This window comes from Podarcis muralis, chromosome 1 (genome assembly GCF_964188315.1).
Source record: "Podarcis muralis chromosome 1, rPodMur119.hap1.1, whole genome shotgun sequence".
Taxonomy (NCBI): domain Eukaryota; kingdom Metazoa; phylum Chordata; class Lepidosauria; order Squamata; family Lacertidae; genus Podarcis; species Podarcis muralis.
Genome location: NC_135655.1, coordinates 90,280,831 through 90,297,079, shown reverse-complemented (window position 1 = coordinate 90,297,079; position 16,249 = coordinate 90,280,831). Strand labels below are relative to the sequence as shown.

Genomic DNA, 16,249 nt, shown 5'->3' with positions numbered 1-16,249 from the left:
ACATGGACATCTTATTCATGCAAACTGGGGATGCTCTGCAAGGCTTTACATTATTATATTATGATTATTATTATTTTTTTTTGGGGGGGGAATCATATTCAGGTGTAAGTACTCTAGTACAAAATCCATATACATCAGAAAGAGCCCGTGCGGGGTAGTGGTTCATGTAGTGGGCTTGCCTGTAAGAAATGCACATTCACATGTTTAGCCACAGTGAAGTCTCTCCACAGAGAGAAGTTTTAAGGTAGAAAATGAAATAATACTCTGCATGCTTCCATGAGGTTCCTGGGGTGATGCTGAGAGAATAATTTCCCCACTCCTCAATCTACCTTTTCACTAACCATGTGAGGTAGGCTAGGCTGAGAGACAGTGATTGGCCTCAGGTCACCCAATGAGCTTTATGACCAATTGGAGATTTGAACCGTGGTCTCCAAGGTCATAGTCCAACACTCTAACCACTACACCACACCACACAGAGCATGCTGAACAGCTGCAAAGTCGGAGGTAGTGGGTGAGCTTCACTTTTGGTTACTTCTGTGATTGTTGGCTGCCTGTCTTCTCTTTGGATGCTGTGTCTCTTCTGTAAGCTCCTTTTTCTTCTTTGCATCATCAGGTGTTCTCCATCCGCACATGCTCTCACAGTGGAGATGTGCCTGCTCGTTGATGTGAGCACCCAGATAGCGCAGCCCTGCTGTCTGTGGCTAGGACTCCTGAACAGCATCTGAGCAGTCCGACAACTCCTTCCTCCTCTTGCCCTCTTCCTTCAAAAAGCATCAGCCTGTTAGATTGTCCGCGTCGATTTGCTATGACATACATCAGCGTTGATGAGAGGCAGGAACACTGTCGGGTAATTTTGAGCTGCCAGAATAATCAGCTGTACGCACAACATGGCTTAAAGGATTTCTCAGTTAGCAGCATGCATCCTCTGAAGAACTTGGACGCTCGCATTTTTACTGGGGACTTTAATCCTGTGAGCAAAGCAGACAGCACTGCAGGGGCACATCTGTATCGAAGTGTGGAGAATCTACATTGGGCCACGGGTGCTGATCCGCATTGCCATCCGTGCTATGGAAATGTAGACAAAGAATTTGTCGTCCGTTACAAAGGCACAGCTCATTGGTCAAAGTGTTCTGCAGAAGGTACTCCATCCCCCAGCTCACCTGAATGTTGCCGACACTTCCCTCTCGCGTTGGACAGAATTCCACCTGCAGCGCGAGACGTCACCCTTCCTCCTTGTGCCAAAGTGCCTCCGTGGCTTTTCTCCTCCGTCGACGGGGATGCCAAAAAAACCCTAAAGGAAAAACTTCGAATTCACAGTAGTAAAGCTGCAGAGATTTGCAAGCCTCTCAGACCTCAGGTTTCCTTGAATGACCTGGTTCCAAGGGAATGCTCTGAATGCCGGGCGTGCCAGCAATATAAGAACGGTTGTTCGGTGAACTGTTGCACCATATTTGTTCAGCATGCCACCCTCACTCACGGGCCATGGACAGCTCTGGGGAGTCATCGGCCTTGCTTTTCTCGCCGACTAACAAACCCAGAAGACATCAAGCAAGAAGCTCGGAGAAGATTGCAGATCAGGAGACAGAACAGCTCGCCCAACTTGACTCTCCATTGTGCCAGTGATGGCCAGGACATGGTCAAGTCCCAAACGACTGGATCCTTAAAGGGATATGAGGGGGAAGGAGACAACAAAAGGATTGTGGAGCTGAGCAAAAAAGGGGACTTCAAAGAGAGACTCTACATTCCAACTTTTGAAGAGTTCAAGCGGATGAGAATCAAGGAGACATGTTTTCTCGGTGGCAGCGGTGAAGTGACAAAAGATGTGAAGGAAGGAACCCAAAAGTTGGAAGAAAATGGAAAACAGAACCCTTGTTCAGGTGCCCAGCAAGTTCTTGCCAAAGAAACGGTTGCAACGATAGATTATGATGATGATGTGTTTCATGAAAATACCCAGAGCACTTCTGGCCTTGTTGGCTATCAAGATAATTCATCTTCATGGGATAGGAGCTTCTGCCTGATGAACATGCCTGTGGCTAGGGACAAGCGCTATGAGGTGCCAACTTCAGATAGAATCCCGGTCCCCATTTGTTCGAGTCCAATTCCAAGACCACCTCTACAGTCTGCTGCAGCCCTTAGGGAGGAGGGAGGGAAAACTTTTGCTGAAGGGGAGACTCAGGGATTGAATGCAAGACAACTAAGCGAAGTCCTCCACCATGCTGGACAGCCAGTGGTGCCTGAAAACCAGTCTTCTTGCTGCCCATTGCTATTAGAAGCGACAGATATATCCAGCTATGGAGCTAAGCTGCAGAAAATGAAGGATGAATTTATAGGCTCTGCACTGGACCTCATTAAGAAGAGGTAACCAACTCTGTTAGAGTTCTTGAGAGCAATTTCAGTTTTAGGGTACTTAGAAATGCACTTTCAAATTTAGCTGCATTAGTAATGTATAGAATTTCCTTGCTGAATCAGTATGCTGCAGAGGTGTAATAATTTGCACAGACACTTATGCTATTAATAGCTTTCCCCCTTTTGACCTGTGGGGAGTTCCTTTCTTTGAGGTATCAGGCAGCTGTAGGGAAAGAGACAGTGTTGGGGCTGTGTTAATTTGTGCAGACATTTTCCCATATGCCACTTTGGGAGAACTGATGAAGCTGGGGTTTTTAACTAACTGCTATATCTGATGTCAGGAAGGAGTTTGCCTAACAATCTAGAAGGGTAGTCTGGGGATTGTGGAGAGGGTGGGGACTCCCTCTGCCTCCTGGGGGGGTATTTGCTCTGTTTCTTGAGCCACTGAAATGACTGGTCCTCCTTGTTCATTGACACACATCTAGATCTTTACAGGGAGGATTAATTATTGACTTTGGGCAGAAGGTTGGGGGAAATGTCAGTCATGTGAATGGAGGTGACACAAAACATAATATTAAAGTCTGTGAAAACTGGGCAAATAATTCAAAAAATGCTGCCCTTTGTAAGCTATCAATGGTTATGGAGACCTAATATACTGGTAGATTTCCTGCAGTGTGTATTTGGGGCAACGTAACAACACAAATCCTATGAGGGATAGTTTCCATGATGAGTTCAAGGCAGAGACTGAATTCCCTTGTTGGAACCATAAGCTTAGGATTCACTATTTTAGGGTCATACGGGGTGACTGAATGGCACCCTTATTGGTTTATATATAAAGATTTATGCTATGCTCTATCACATATATGATAAGTCAGATTTTCTGGCAGATTGTGGTTTATTGTAAATGAGCAGCATGCTCAATCACTCCCTCCTCATTCCCCCCAGGCACGATGAACAAACCAGGAAGTCTTGGCTTCCCATTACATCCAAGCTAGGAATCATGATTTGTTGCTCCCTAACAAGTCCACATGTCATAGGCCAACAACTATGGCTTAAAGTTTGCTTGTAATTATGGTTGGTTTGTTTGTTACGGATCAACAAACCATGAACCCTGATTCAGATATACTAGGAAGCCAAGGCTTCCTAGTTTCTCTTTCTGGAGCTAGGAGGGGAAAGAAGCAGTTCACAATAAACCAGAAAATCTTATTTATCGATGTGCAAACATGGGGCAATACAAAATTTGAAAATAAAAGTAACAAACAAGAATGAGAACAAGAAAACTATAAACGCAACAGAAAATACATAACATACAGCCTGCTGAAACTCATCAGAGCAGCAAAAGTCAATGAAAGGGGTATTCAAACATTAAAAACCACACAGGAGCTTGGAGACTGAGAAAATGCAGCCCTTTGGTCTGAAAAAATTGATGCTCTCTTGTCTGACCTACATAGAGATTCCATTGTCCCAAGTGAAGTAAAACACCTCCTCCTGCTCAGGTGAGCCAGCCTCTGCTCTTGTAAGCCATGGGCTCTGCAAGTATGGGACTGAGATCCATCGCACAGTGTTAATTTTCTTTTGTTCACAACATCCCTTTTGCCATAGATGGACTTTATCAAGCTCAGTTTGCTTACATTCAGAGCTTTCTGAAATTAATTCATTTCTATGAAAAGCACAATGGTCATTATAACCAGTTGCCAAGCTTCTCATGACTTTGAGTCAAAAGCTTATGAGACCAAACAGTTTCCCTTTGAAACTGTAAAACTGAGAGCCATTATTTGCTCAAAACCCAGCTGTCATTTTCTTCCAGAGCTTTAGCAATCTCATGGAGGATCTGGTTTTGACGATGGGAGTTTTTGGCTCAGCGGCAGGGGTGTCACTAGATTTGAGAGGCAGCATATTCTCAGGATTTGGCAGTGAAATGACAGGGTTGCAAGCCTTAGGTTCACTTCAGCAACATGTGGCGTTGAGGCTGCTTGAAATTGGGTCCTTGTGGCAGTTGTTCCATGGGGCCAGGTATTCATGTGCCATGTGGATTTCCCCCATGCCGCATGATTTGACCGAGTGCTTGTAAGAAAACCTGTCAGTAATATGAATAACATGGTGAGATCTGGTGTGAGGCCAGTCCATAAGGTGAGCTGCTGCATACAGTCAATTGTTTACATGGAGCAGCATCCTTTCAGCACATAAAATCATAAGAAGAGCACTGCTGGATCAGACCAAAGGTCCATTTGGTCCAGCATCCTCTTACCACAGTGGCCACCCAGATGCCTACAAGAAGCCCACAAGCAGGACATGAGCGCAATAGCACTTATGCTGTCCAGCAACTGGTAGTGAGAGGCATACTGGAGGTAATATAGCCTTCATAACTACTGGCCATTGATACCCTTTTCACCCATGACAATTTTATCATTTCAGATTAAGTTAGCGTTCATTCATGTGAAGTGGAAGACTTCCTGGGTTATTCTTGTCATTGGCTTCTTAAGATCCTGCTGGAATTTTGTGCGTGTGTTTGAATTACAAGCAACACATCTGTCCTTTATTTCTGAACTTTCTTCCAAATGTAATTTACTCAGCACATTTATAAGCAGCTTAATGTTTTAATTCTGAGCCTCTAATTTGTAGTGTTTTATCTTCGTGGAATAATCTAAAGCCTGTCATGAATTGTAGAGCATTTATTTTTTACTTGAGCAAAAAAGAAATGGTTGAAAGGATGATTGAAAGGAGATCCTGATTTATTACCTGTTTTACCTTTTGATTGTGAATTGTGTTTACCAGGCTTTCTGAGGAATCTGACTTCTGAAGACAGAGAAAGATGAAAACCTAGGGCACTATTAATAGCCATGTCAGTGAATGGGCAGGAAATCAGAGCATCCAGTATATAAGGAATTAAATAAAGACAGGCAAAAATTTTACGATGGCAGAGAAAGCAGTTAAGGAAAGAAAAGTCCCAAGGTTAAAAAAATAACAAATAAAAATATTTGGATTTGAGCATATTAAAGTGCATGAAGTTGCTGGGCAAAATATTGTTTTCTTTCAAGGTCAAAACAGCAGCCAATGTCAAGGATGATGTGGGGAAAGTGAGAAGAGGAAAAATTCAGCCATAACAGAAAGGCCCAGCTTGTAGAGAAAATGAAGGAATGCCAGATGGCAGGGTGCCTCAAGATTGAAGTATTGCTCAGTGATTTAAGAGGTGGATAAAGATGGTTCCATAATAAAATCAAAGATGAAGTTGGACCATTTGGGATCTGCAGCAGTGAGGTAGTAAATAGCGTGGAGCCCTGGGAACAATTTTTTTTTCAGTGAAGCAGGCAAATGGACTACCCTTCTCCAAAAACTGAAGCCAGTTACCATGTCTAGCAGAAACAAAAACAACACCCACCTCATATACTGATCATCCTAGCTTCATTCGAATAAGGCACATCTCTGATTGAACCACCTCAGCCACAAATAGTTGCCGTACCATTATGTACATTTTCCCCCATCCAGAAATCTTCCATTACATTAATTCCTTGCTCTAATACCATAGAATCATAGAATCATAGAGTTGGAATAGACCACAAGGGCCATCGAGTCCAACCCCCTGCCAAGCAGGAAACACCATCAGAGCACTCCTGACATATGGTTGTCAAGCCTCTGCTTAAAGACAGAGGGAGAATTACTCTCACCTGGGAGAAAGAGATAGAATAGATGCAAAAACAGTCGGCTAAGAGGCAGTTGAGAGGATATATATAATGAGTACTAATGTACAGATAAGAGCACTCCAGTATCCAATAAATATGGAACTGTGTGTATATGATTTCTTGAATATAAAGAGAAATAACTTCCTACAAAGGAAAATTCCCAGTAGTTTTAATATAATTTGCCATTTTGCATATCGCCTGAAATACCTACCGTACTCTCTCTCTCTGTCTGGAAAACTGAGGTGGTGTTCACAGTTCTGTTTATTCTGCATCCAGTGTACTTCCACAGCTGGTTTGGGAAGCAGGGCACACAGAATATTAGCCACATCTAAATCTTGTAAACACCTTCCCTGCCAAGCGCCACCCAAAACATGCCAAACTCCACCACAATCGCTCCCTCCAAACCTCCTTTCTCAAACTCAACTCAAAGGTTGGTGCAAAGGCTCATGAGATTGCAGTTGCAAAGGCTCCTGGGATTGCTAGCAATTTTTTCTGCTCTTTTCGCACCATTTTTGCAGTTCTTGTGCTCTTTTAGGACTGCTTTTGCCTTTTTCTTGCCTTTTTGAAGTTTAAATCTATTTAATTGTTTCCCTGCACCGAGCATATACATGGCCACACGAGAGTCGAACATGCGTAAGCGGGGCGATACTTTTACTGCATTTTGATGCATTTCCTTCTAAACCAGCGTCAGTTGAGAAATAGAACAAGCTAGCTGCATTCTAAGCTGGGAATTTGTCCACGGTGTGTATAACATTGTTGGGCAGAAAGCGCTGTCATCCCAGTTAGGCAGAGCCATAGAGTTGGAGAACACCGAACTGGCATGGACTCCAACCTCCCTTTTCTTCCCCACAAGGCAGGATTATCCATGCACCAGCTCCTTACAGATCAATTCAGAACACTGTGCCACAAGCTGAAAGCAGGAGTGAACAAGTCACACACCCCTGAGCTGTCTTCATATCAGATAATACCAAGCGATTCATGAAAGTGAGCCAAGTCACATGAATAATATGTATATAGATATTATCCAATGTCATTATCCAGAGTTGGTATAGTTACTCTGTTGTTGTTTTCTTAAATGATGTAATTTTTTTATTTTAAAAATGCTATATGAAGCAGCATAGTAACCAAAGATTCACTGTATATTTGTGAGAAAATGTGTGATGGGCCACACAGGGAATATTTATTTTAAAAGATGTATTTTGCGTTTTTGTATGAAGGGTTGCCTAGAGGGCAACTATCCAGAATGGTATACAGTTCTTTAACACAGGCAGAAGGAAGGATACTGCAGTCTCCTGATGATTCACAAGATCCCCAAATGCAATATATCAAATAAGCAAAGCATGCATTTTTGTGTGTGATTGACACCTGGAAATCTTAAACCCCTTCACCCATTCAAAATTGTGTACCGAGTGTAGTGAACACTTCAAGTGAGCTACGTAAATGCTAAATATTATCTCTGTTTCTGCCACCGCTAATCCTGTATGTGGGTGTGACTAGGTTTTGTCCTCTCTCTTCCCTCCCTCGGGGCTTGGATATACAGTTTCCTCATCATTTATGAATGAGAAATTATTCATGGTTTCTGATAAATTAGGGGAGCACTTTCTTTCTGACGACAGAACAGAAAGTTGTCTCCTATCTTAGTGCAAATAAAACAACTAAGAGGGACGAGAAGCTTAAAGATTTCATGCACTTTAGATGCTACTTTTATACAGAAATATTAAGGTGGGGGCAACCCTTTAAGTTTACAAACATGTTTCATTAAAAAAAAACCACACACAGCCCTATTATCCACTGCATCAGTAGAAGTCCATTTATGGAATGGCATATGTAAGAGAGAAGATATGAGGTGATTTTGACTTCACAAGGTAGAAGACCTGTAGAATAATACACTGTAGCTTTAAAGATGCATTTTCCTCTCAACCACTGGAGTTGGTTCTGGACTGCTGTTTGTGCAGGACATTAATTGGGGTGGTGTCCCTTTTTTCACAGCTGCAGTGGTGAAGCTACCCCTGAGCCTCCCTCCAAAGGATTCTGTGAACTTAAGAAGGATGACCTCACTTTTGTGGAGGACTTGCATCAACCCACCGTGAGTTGCGTGGCCTGGGACAGAAAGGGGTTTCAGAAGTGTTGGGTCAGGGAGCTGTAACTTTACTTTCTATGACAGCTCTCAGCTATTCTGCACCCCTGTCACTAATACTCTTCTGGCTCTCCTCTCCATGCCTTTTCCTCCCTCCCTTCTTCTACCTCTCTCTCCCCTCTCTCTCTCCTGTTTTCCCGCACCCCATCTCACCCTTTCTGCTTCTGGGTGGCTGCGAGGAACAAGCTAATGAATGAAGATACCTAAGGCACATCAACACTACCGTGCAAATCCAGCTAAAGTTACATGTGACAAAGGGCCCCTCCAGACTGGTGCATTTTGGAGGTGTATTCATGCAGTAATAGTGCAGTCGTGTTGGATTGACGCTGGACTGTCCACGCATTATTCTCATAGCTGTCAACGTTTCCCCTTTCTTAAGGGAAATTCCCTTATTCCGAATAGGATTCCTCGCAAGAAAAGGGAAAAGTTGACAGCTATGATTATTCTGCTTTATCAGTTGTTCTGCAAATGTTTCCCCAGTGTTACTGCATGATTCCTGTCTGGAGGGATAATCTTGCTCTGTAGCAAAACAAATGCAGGACAAAACAAAAAACCTGAGACATTTGAGATATGAAAAGTTACTGGGTTTCAGCAGGAAGCTACAGGACATGCACCAATTGAAAAGTATGTTCACCTCAAAACGATGACAGGTGCAAACGACTGAAAGCGGGATCGTGGATAACCGCCCCGATACCAGCATGAATATGAATCATCACATGTGCGCAATAAGAAGGATATCTGGAGTGGCCCAAAGTACCGTTGAAAGCAATGGAACTGGTGATTAACTTTCTCCATTGCTTTCAATAGGACCTGTTCACATAATGTTAGCTGGATCGGGCCCAAAATTGGTTTGAGAGTTGTTTTATTATCCTAGCTTCACCCAACTGGAGCTTTGGGTGAACAACAGCTACGTGAGGGTGCTCAGAGTAATCTGTGTAGATCCTTCACAGAAAAGTGTTTCTTGATCGCTTGGTCATGACCCACAACAATGAAACCAGTTGGAAAGTGTTTTCACTATGTAATACAGTGGTGCCCCGCAAGACGAATGCCTCACAAGACGAAAAACCCGCTAGACGAAAGGGTTTTCCGTTTCGGAGGCGCTTCGCAAGACGAATTTCCCTATGGGCTTGCTTCGCAAGACGAAAACGTCTTGCGAGTCTCGCCATTTTTTCCCGCTCCCCCCCCCCTTTTCAAAGCCGCTAAGCCGTTAATAGCCTTTTAACAGCTTAGCTGCTAAGCCTTTAATAGCCGCTAAGCCGCTAAATCGCTAATAGCGCTAATCCGCTTAGCCGCTAATGGGCTTGCTTCGCAAGACGAAAAAACCGCTAGACGAAAAGAATCGCGGAACGGATTCTTTTCGTCTTGCGAGGCACCACTGTATAGACATAAAGTTCCAGCCTTCAGAAAGGAGGAATGCCCGTTTCATCCTCAGTCAAGCACTTACAAATCCAGATCATTGGGTTTGGATTGCAAACAGTGGTGGCTGGGGAAGGAGAGCTGTTGCCATCTTAATTGGAGTAAAGCTGCTGCTACGATACACTGTCCACATATGGTTGCCCATCCTGCCAACTCTCCCATATAGCCTGATAAAACAGACATGTTTCTTGCTGACACCCCAATATTAAACTATGTGCATATTTAAACAGCTGCACACAGATTTCATGAACATGTATTTAATGTAACACTAACAGCTCATATTTTGCCTCCTTTCTTGAGTGAGGGTGTTGCCCCCCCCCCCAGAAAGGTATGAGGAGAAACAACGGTTTTAGAGGTAGTGGGTGCTGGGTGTCGGATTTGGCCATGTATATTTAAGTATCTTCAAGGGATGTGGGTGGCGCTTTGGGTTAAACCACAGAGCCTAGGACTTGCCGATCAGAAGGTTGGCGGTTCAAATCCCCGTGACGGGGTGAGCTCCCGTTGCTCGGTCCCTGCTCCTGCCAACCTAGTAGTTCGAAAGCACATCAAAGTGCAAGTAGATAAATAGGTACTGCTCCGGCGGGAAGGTAAACGGCGTTTCCGTGTGCTGCTCTGGTTCGCCAGAAGCGGCTTAGTCATGCTGGCCACATGACCCAGAAGCTGTATGCCGGCTCCCTTGGCCAATAAAGCGAGACAAGCGCCGCAACCCCAGAGTCGGTCATGACTGGACCTAATGGTCAGGGGTCCCTTTACCTTATTTAAGTATCTCATATATTGTTTAGTAGAAACTTCTCCCCACAGCCACCCCTTGCTTTTCTTCCAGAGCTCCAGCCCCAACTGCCGCCGATCAAGTTCTGACATCTCCTACGAAACTTCGGACTGCACCAAAGCTCAACGGGAGTGTCGGCTGCGGCCTCATTTCAGTGATCCGATGCCAACAGATGCTGTGAAGAGGAAACAACTGGAGCTGAAGATCGCTGCAGCAGCACGGCAGCATGCCCAGAAGCGCCGGCAAGAGAGAGACTCCAGTATGCCCCCCTTGCCTTTTGCTTTGTATGTGATTTGCAGGGTCTGTCCATGTCACTCATAGTTCTGGGTGTGTTTTGACATTAGGTTAGCAGTCATCATTCAGAGAGATAACCTCCAAACATTTCCCACTCAACAGCCGTGGATTATGTTTGCAGCCAGCTGTAGCCTCTTATTCCAGGGTCCCTCCAGAGGAGAGGGAATACAGTAGCAGCTCCTCCTCCAGTGTGCTCTCTGTCTGTACAATTCATAGCAACAGCAAATAGCCTGGATTGGGCCCATACAGGACCAAACTGGCTCCTGGCAAATGCAGGAAAGGGGGTATTCAAAGGTAAGGCAGTGTCATGAGCTAAGCTTCAATCTAGTGCTTCCTTTGACTTCATGCATGATATAGCGAAAGGTGAGTAGAACCTAGAACAATTGTTCTGCAAGTATACTGAGCAGATGGAGCCATCAATAGGTGGCTTCCGCTTGTTCTTTGCATAGTTCATTAGGACAGGCTTGTTCCTTCCAACACACCTGAGCCAAATTCTAAATGAGAGCATCCTTCCCTAGCTGTTGAATTAAAGAGAGAAGTGTAACTCAGAAGCAGAATATGTTCTTTGCATATTGTCAAGTAGACCTGCTAGCTTGTGGCCCATGAGACTAAACACAGTTGTGCATTGTGGCCCACCAGGAATTTGATAAACCTCTACTTTTGGGGGGCTGCAAATATATAGAAGCACCCAGCAAGCAATGTAGCCAGCGGGATATATTGGTGGGTCAAGAGTTGTCTAGGTCTATTTAAAGGATCTCAGCAGGCAAGGCTGAGGAGATAACATTAGGCTAGATGGACAATTTAACCAGTACAATACAAGGAGGGTTTCTGTCTATTATTATTTTTTTAAAGATGACCTGCTACTGTACCTTTAAGAGCATGCTTAGCAATCAGGTCAAGCTTTTCTTAGCATGAAGAAAAAGAAAATCTTTATGTATGTATGAAAATGCCAGAACGTAGCAACATATCAGTAAGAACTAGGTTCTCCCTGTCTCTGTATTCAGGTACTTTGCAGAATCCTTCCTGGTCACAAGGAGAAAAACACAAAAAAACAGGACAAGCTTTTTACTGTTGGATGAACAGGGCTGAGGAACAAAACAATGGGAAGGTTCCACAAATAGATTTATTTTATTTCCCCCCCTGCTCAGGCCCAGTGCTGACGAAAGCCAACCTCAACTACAGCAGCAACGTTGATGAGAACCACGGCATTCTGGGCGGCTCCTTTCGTTCCAAACACCGCTGGAGCAACGTCAGCAGTCTCAGCGCCGACAGCGGCATTGTGGGCGGGAGTGACGAGAGGGACAGTGCCGATGCCAGCAGTGGAGGGGTGCCAAGGATGAGGTCAGCTGAGATGGAGCGGGCGGACAGCGGCATCAGCCAGGTGCTGAGTAGGAAGTGGAGGAGCAAGGCGTCGGAGACGCTGGCATCTCTGCAGGCGTGGGAGGCCCACCAGCCTTGCACCGACTGTGGGGGGAGACACTTCCCGCTGGAGACGGATGTCCAGAACCAGAACAAGAGGCGGGCCGTCCTCTGCGAGAAGTGCCTGAAGTGCCGGACGGAGCGGAAGGAGTCGGTGCTGGAGTTTGTCAACACTGAAACCAGCTACGGGGAGGACCTGCGCATCATCAAGGAAGAGTTCTACCTCCCCATGCAAGCTGCTGGCCTGCTAACACAGGACCAGCTGCTGGTGGTTTTCGGCAACATACAGGAGCTCATTGACCTCAACGAAAACTTCCTGGAGTACCTTCAGGAAGAGATTGAGCAGGCCTTTGAGCAGGTAATGTGTGCGTGTGTGGTCTCAGATTTCTTCTCCGTTTCCCTGTGCAGTTATAATGAGCTACTTTTGCCACTGTAGCTTTGTTACTATGGCACTCAAAAGTTGTGCCACTCATTAGAAAGGCACAATGCCTAATGAGCAGGTAAGGGAATTGAGAATGGGTATGCCTCTGTCTGACTCATTTTAGCTGCTGAAAGGGGGAAGGGGCCATTGCTGAGTGTAAGAGCATCTGCATTGCGTGTAGGAGGTCCCAGGTTCCATCCCCACCATCTCCAGGTAGGGCTGGGAGAGATGCTACCAGTCAAAGAAGACAGTACTGAGCTAGTTGGTCTGGCTTGGGATAAGGCAGCTTCCCTGTGCTCTTGTTCCAAAGGGTACCAACTTCTTATTTATTTTTTGTCATTTCAATTGTGTGAGTAAACATCTGCCTCTAGCTCCGATTGGATGCCCCCAGTCTACCATAAGTTGCCTGTGTGAATGACAACAAGATACGTGAATTCAAGACCACTTGGTGAATAAGCATCTCAAAAATCCTTTGTGCATTGTAGAATCGTAGAATCACCTAAGAAAGCCCCCTGCAATGCATGAATCCCTATGCCAACCTTCCCCAGCCTGGTGCTCTCTAGATGTTGTTGGACTACAGCTCCCATCAGCCCCAGCCAGCATGTCCAATGGTAAGGGGTGATGGGAGTTGTAGTCCAAAACATCTGGCAGGCACCAGGCTGGGGAAGGCTGCCTTACCCCTTGAGTCCCTTTGCCCCATGTGCTCCTGAACAGACCAGTCTGGCGCTAGCTTTATGACATGTGGAATTGCCCCTTTAGCACTTTCAATTTGCTGCACAGTGAGGCCTACCATCAGTTCCAAATATTACTGGCTGAAGGAAAACAATGCCGGCAGGCAGACGGTTGCGCTAGCACCTCAGCAAAGCGAATGGCATTTACACGCCGCTGTGTATTTATATTATGGCCTGTGCTTTATTAAGGGCTCTGAAAGAAACAAAACACCCTTTTACCATGAAATTAATTTTTACAGCAGCATTCAAAGAAGCCCATCTTGCCCACAGGAGAGCAATTAAAAGTGGCTTTGGCTGCCAACAATTGCCGGTGGCCAAGAACAGGCGCAAGGCTAGTTAAATCCTTTAAGTGTTATTTGAGCCACGCTCCAAACTGGCTCTCTTTCTTGAACGTACTCAAGGTTACTTATAATTTGCTGGAACAGCAGTTCTTGATGGTTCATTATTACAGACCAGCACCCTGTGTACGGCACACGGCTCTGCGCCCTGTTGCTGAACTTTGCAAGTCAAATGCGGGAGAGAGTATTATTTTGAAGGCCGGATAATCGCCTTGGGGAAGGGCCAGAGCTCAGCAGGAGAACACATGCTTTTCATGCAGAAAGTTCCAGGTTCAGTCTCTGACTTAGCCATTTTTAAAAGGGAGGGAAGGGGAAGGATCAGGTAGCAGGTGCAGTGAAAACCCTCTGCCTTAGAGGGCCATCAGAGAAGACAGTACTGGGTATATGGACAAGTAGGCAGGAGAGGGATTCTTCCTGGTGTCGGAGGTCATGTTTTATATACAAAGGTTCAAGGTTTGATCTCTGGCATCTCCCAGGTAGGGTTGGGAAAGAGTCTTGTGTGAAACCCTTGGGGGGTCACTCCCAGCCAGCCTGGACAAGGGTCAAGGAACCTTTTTCAGTTCAAGGGTTGTATTTCCTCATAGCTGACCTTCCAGGGACTGCATGCTGGTGGTGCAAGCGGGCAAAAGGTTTGTGTCTTTTTAAGCCAAGATATAATCATCCAAAATGGGGAAATGTGATAATGCTATCCACTGCGTCAGAGATGTAGTTGAACTTTTTAAGATGCTGGGGAGCCAAGGAGGGAAATCAAGGATAATAGAAGAGCTGGGGAATAAGACCAAAGGTGTAAAAGAGATCCTATGAGCCATTTCCAGCTCTGCCAGTCACAATTTTTAAAATTAATTTAGAACTCAAAATCATATATGCAAAATTTGCATTGCACTACTTCGTAGAAATCTGTGTGCATGCATGCAAATTTTAATGCAGTAAGTTTAAAGGGTTCAGATGTTGAGCGTTCTATTTTGACATATATGGGGTTGAAATTTTGGGGGGAATAGGGTGGTACAGTCTCCAGTTTCAAAACCTCAAAAGTGCAGATTTAATCCATGAAATTCAACTGAAATCCAGTTTAACTTGCAAGGATGCTGTCTGCTAATGGATTTCAGCAAACCATTTAAGTTGGATGGCATGTTTCCTTAATTATGAATGTTTGTTTTTGTTTCAGCAATAGTGTAGTACTCTGTGTCATAACTGAGCCTCTGTGCTACAGCACCTCATGCTGGCAAAAAAGGGGGAATAGTCTTGCAATAGTCTTTTGTGAAATACTTTTATCTTTTTTTAATTAGGAATAAAAATGTAACAGATTCTAAAAATATACATCAGTAGAGTAAATCATTAAAAGACATGGAAGGGAATAACAACATGGTTGTCAAGCTGAGATTAATCACTTTTGCATTGTGTTTTCATACACTTTTAATGTTCTACCAGAGTCAGTAGAAAACCATAAAAAGATCCCCGCTAGATCAGACCAAAGGCCCATCTCACCTACCATCCTGTCCTCACAGTGGCCAATCAGATGCCCATGGGAAGCTCACAAACAGAAGCTGAGTATAACAGCATTTTCCTCCCTTGTGATTCCTAGTGACCGGGCTTGGGCCACTGTTTGGAGAATAGAGTGCAGAAGTTAGCAGTTCCTGGTATAGGTTCAAGGAAGAAACGTGTAGCACTTTTGCTTGTTTTCAGTGCGGAAAAAGCTTAATTATTCAGAATGCATTCAAGCTGTGTTTATGGGAAACGTGGCCAATAGAAACTCACTGTTGAAACAGCTATCATGAGGTGTGTTGCTAACGTGTAGTCCAAGATCACCTTGTAATTATATTAGCAGTTGCAGTCAAGGTAGTAAGTCTGGGCTGCATATTACCTGGGCAGGGCTAGGACAGGGCAGGGCGGTGATGCGGTCAGGTCTGTGTGGACACCAATCTGTTCCTCCTGCTGGTATGTCCACACAGCCCTGCCTTTGTTGCTGCCCTGACCCACCTCAGCTCCATAAACTGCAGAGACACCAACGTCACCAGCTCCACTCCAGCACATTCGCCACAATTGAATATTAGGCCGGTGGCTTTTAATGGCCTCTGGTACCTCCACGTCTCTGGCTGATGCATTGCCTTGTGTGTTGTGTGTCGGCAGGGCGATGATGACCTCATGACTGTGTGCATCGGTGAGATATTCCTGGAATTTGTCAATATGCTGCCTGCCTTCCAGACGTACTGCCTCCAGCAGTCATCTTCAGTGAACATGCTCAATGCACTGGAAAAAGAGAAGGAGTTACTCAGGTGAGGAGACCTCTTAATCTTGGGTTGGTAGCAGGACCATTCAGAGCTTGTATGAAGCCCAGCATGGAGGTCTTGTTCTTGACATGACACCATAAGTCCTGCAGGCCCCTGGTGGAGCCCCCCAGTCATCCTAGCCCTCCAAGGCCCAGGGCAAGTGTCCCCAGCTGTCCCCGCCCCCTTGCACAGGCCTGGTAGGGAGTATATGCCTTGGGGCACAGACTCCATATCTTTTCCTAAATGTACTGAGCATTTCTGGGTAGGTCATGTATTCAAGAGATTAACTGGGTGTGTGTTGGAGGGGCGTGTGATCTGGGTTAGTAAGATACAAATTTGTGGAAATAAATGAATTTGAAATTATTGTACCTAGAGATAATAATGAATGGGGGCAATTGTAAGGGGATTAAATGGATTTGGAGAAGGATCTT

The 16,249-nt window shown here is 45.0% G+C and overlaps 1 protein-coding gene across 2 annotated transcripts in view; it reads left to right on the top strand.

The window, feature by feature from the left end:
* LOC114603832 (uncharacterized) overlaps positions 1 to 16,249 on the top strand; it is a 71,741-nt gene that overhangs the window by 51,808 nt on the left and 3,684 nt on the right. For both annotated transcript variants that reach the window (XM_028743164.2, XM_028743155.2), the window contains exons 3-7: positions 614 to 2,358; positions 8,016 to 8,112; positions 10,403 to 10,607; positions 11,791 to 12,419; positions 15,679 to 15,824. In XM_028743164.2, coding sequence (XP_028598997.2) covers positions 806 to 2,358; positions 8,016 to 8,112; positions 10,403 to 10,607; positions 11,791 to 12,419; positions 15,679 to 15,824 — 2,630 coding nt within the window. In that variant the 5' untranslated portion in view covers positions 614 to 805. The remainder of the gene's footprint in view (positions 1 to 613; positions 2,359 to 8,015; positions 8,113 to 10,402; positions 10,608 to 11,790; positions 12,420 to 15,678; positions 15,825 to 16,249) is intronic.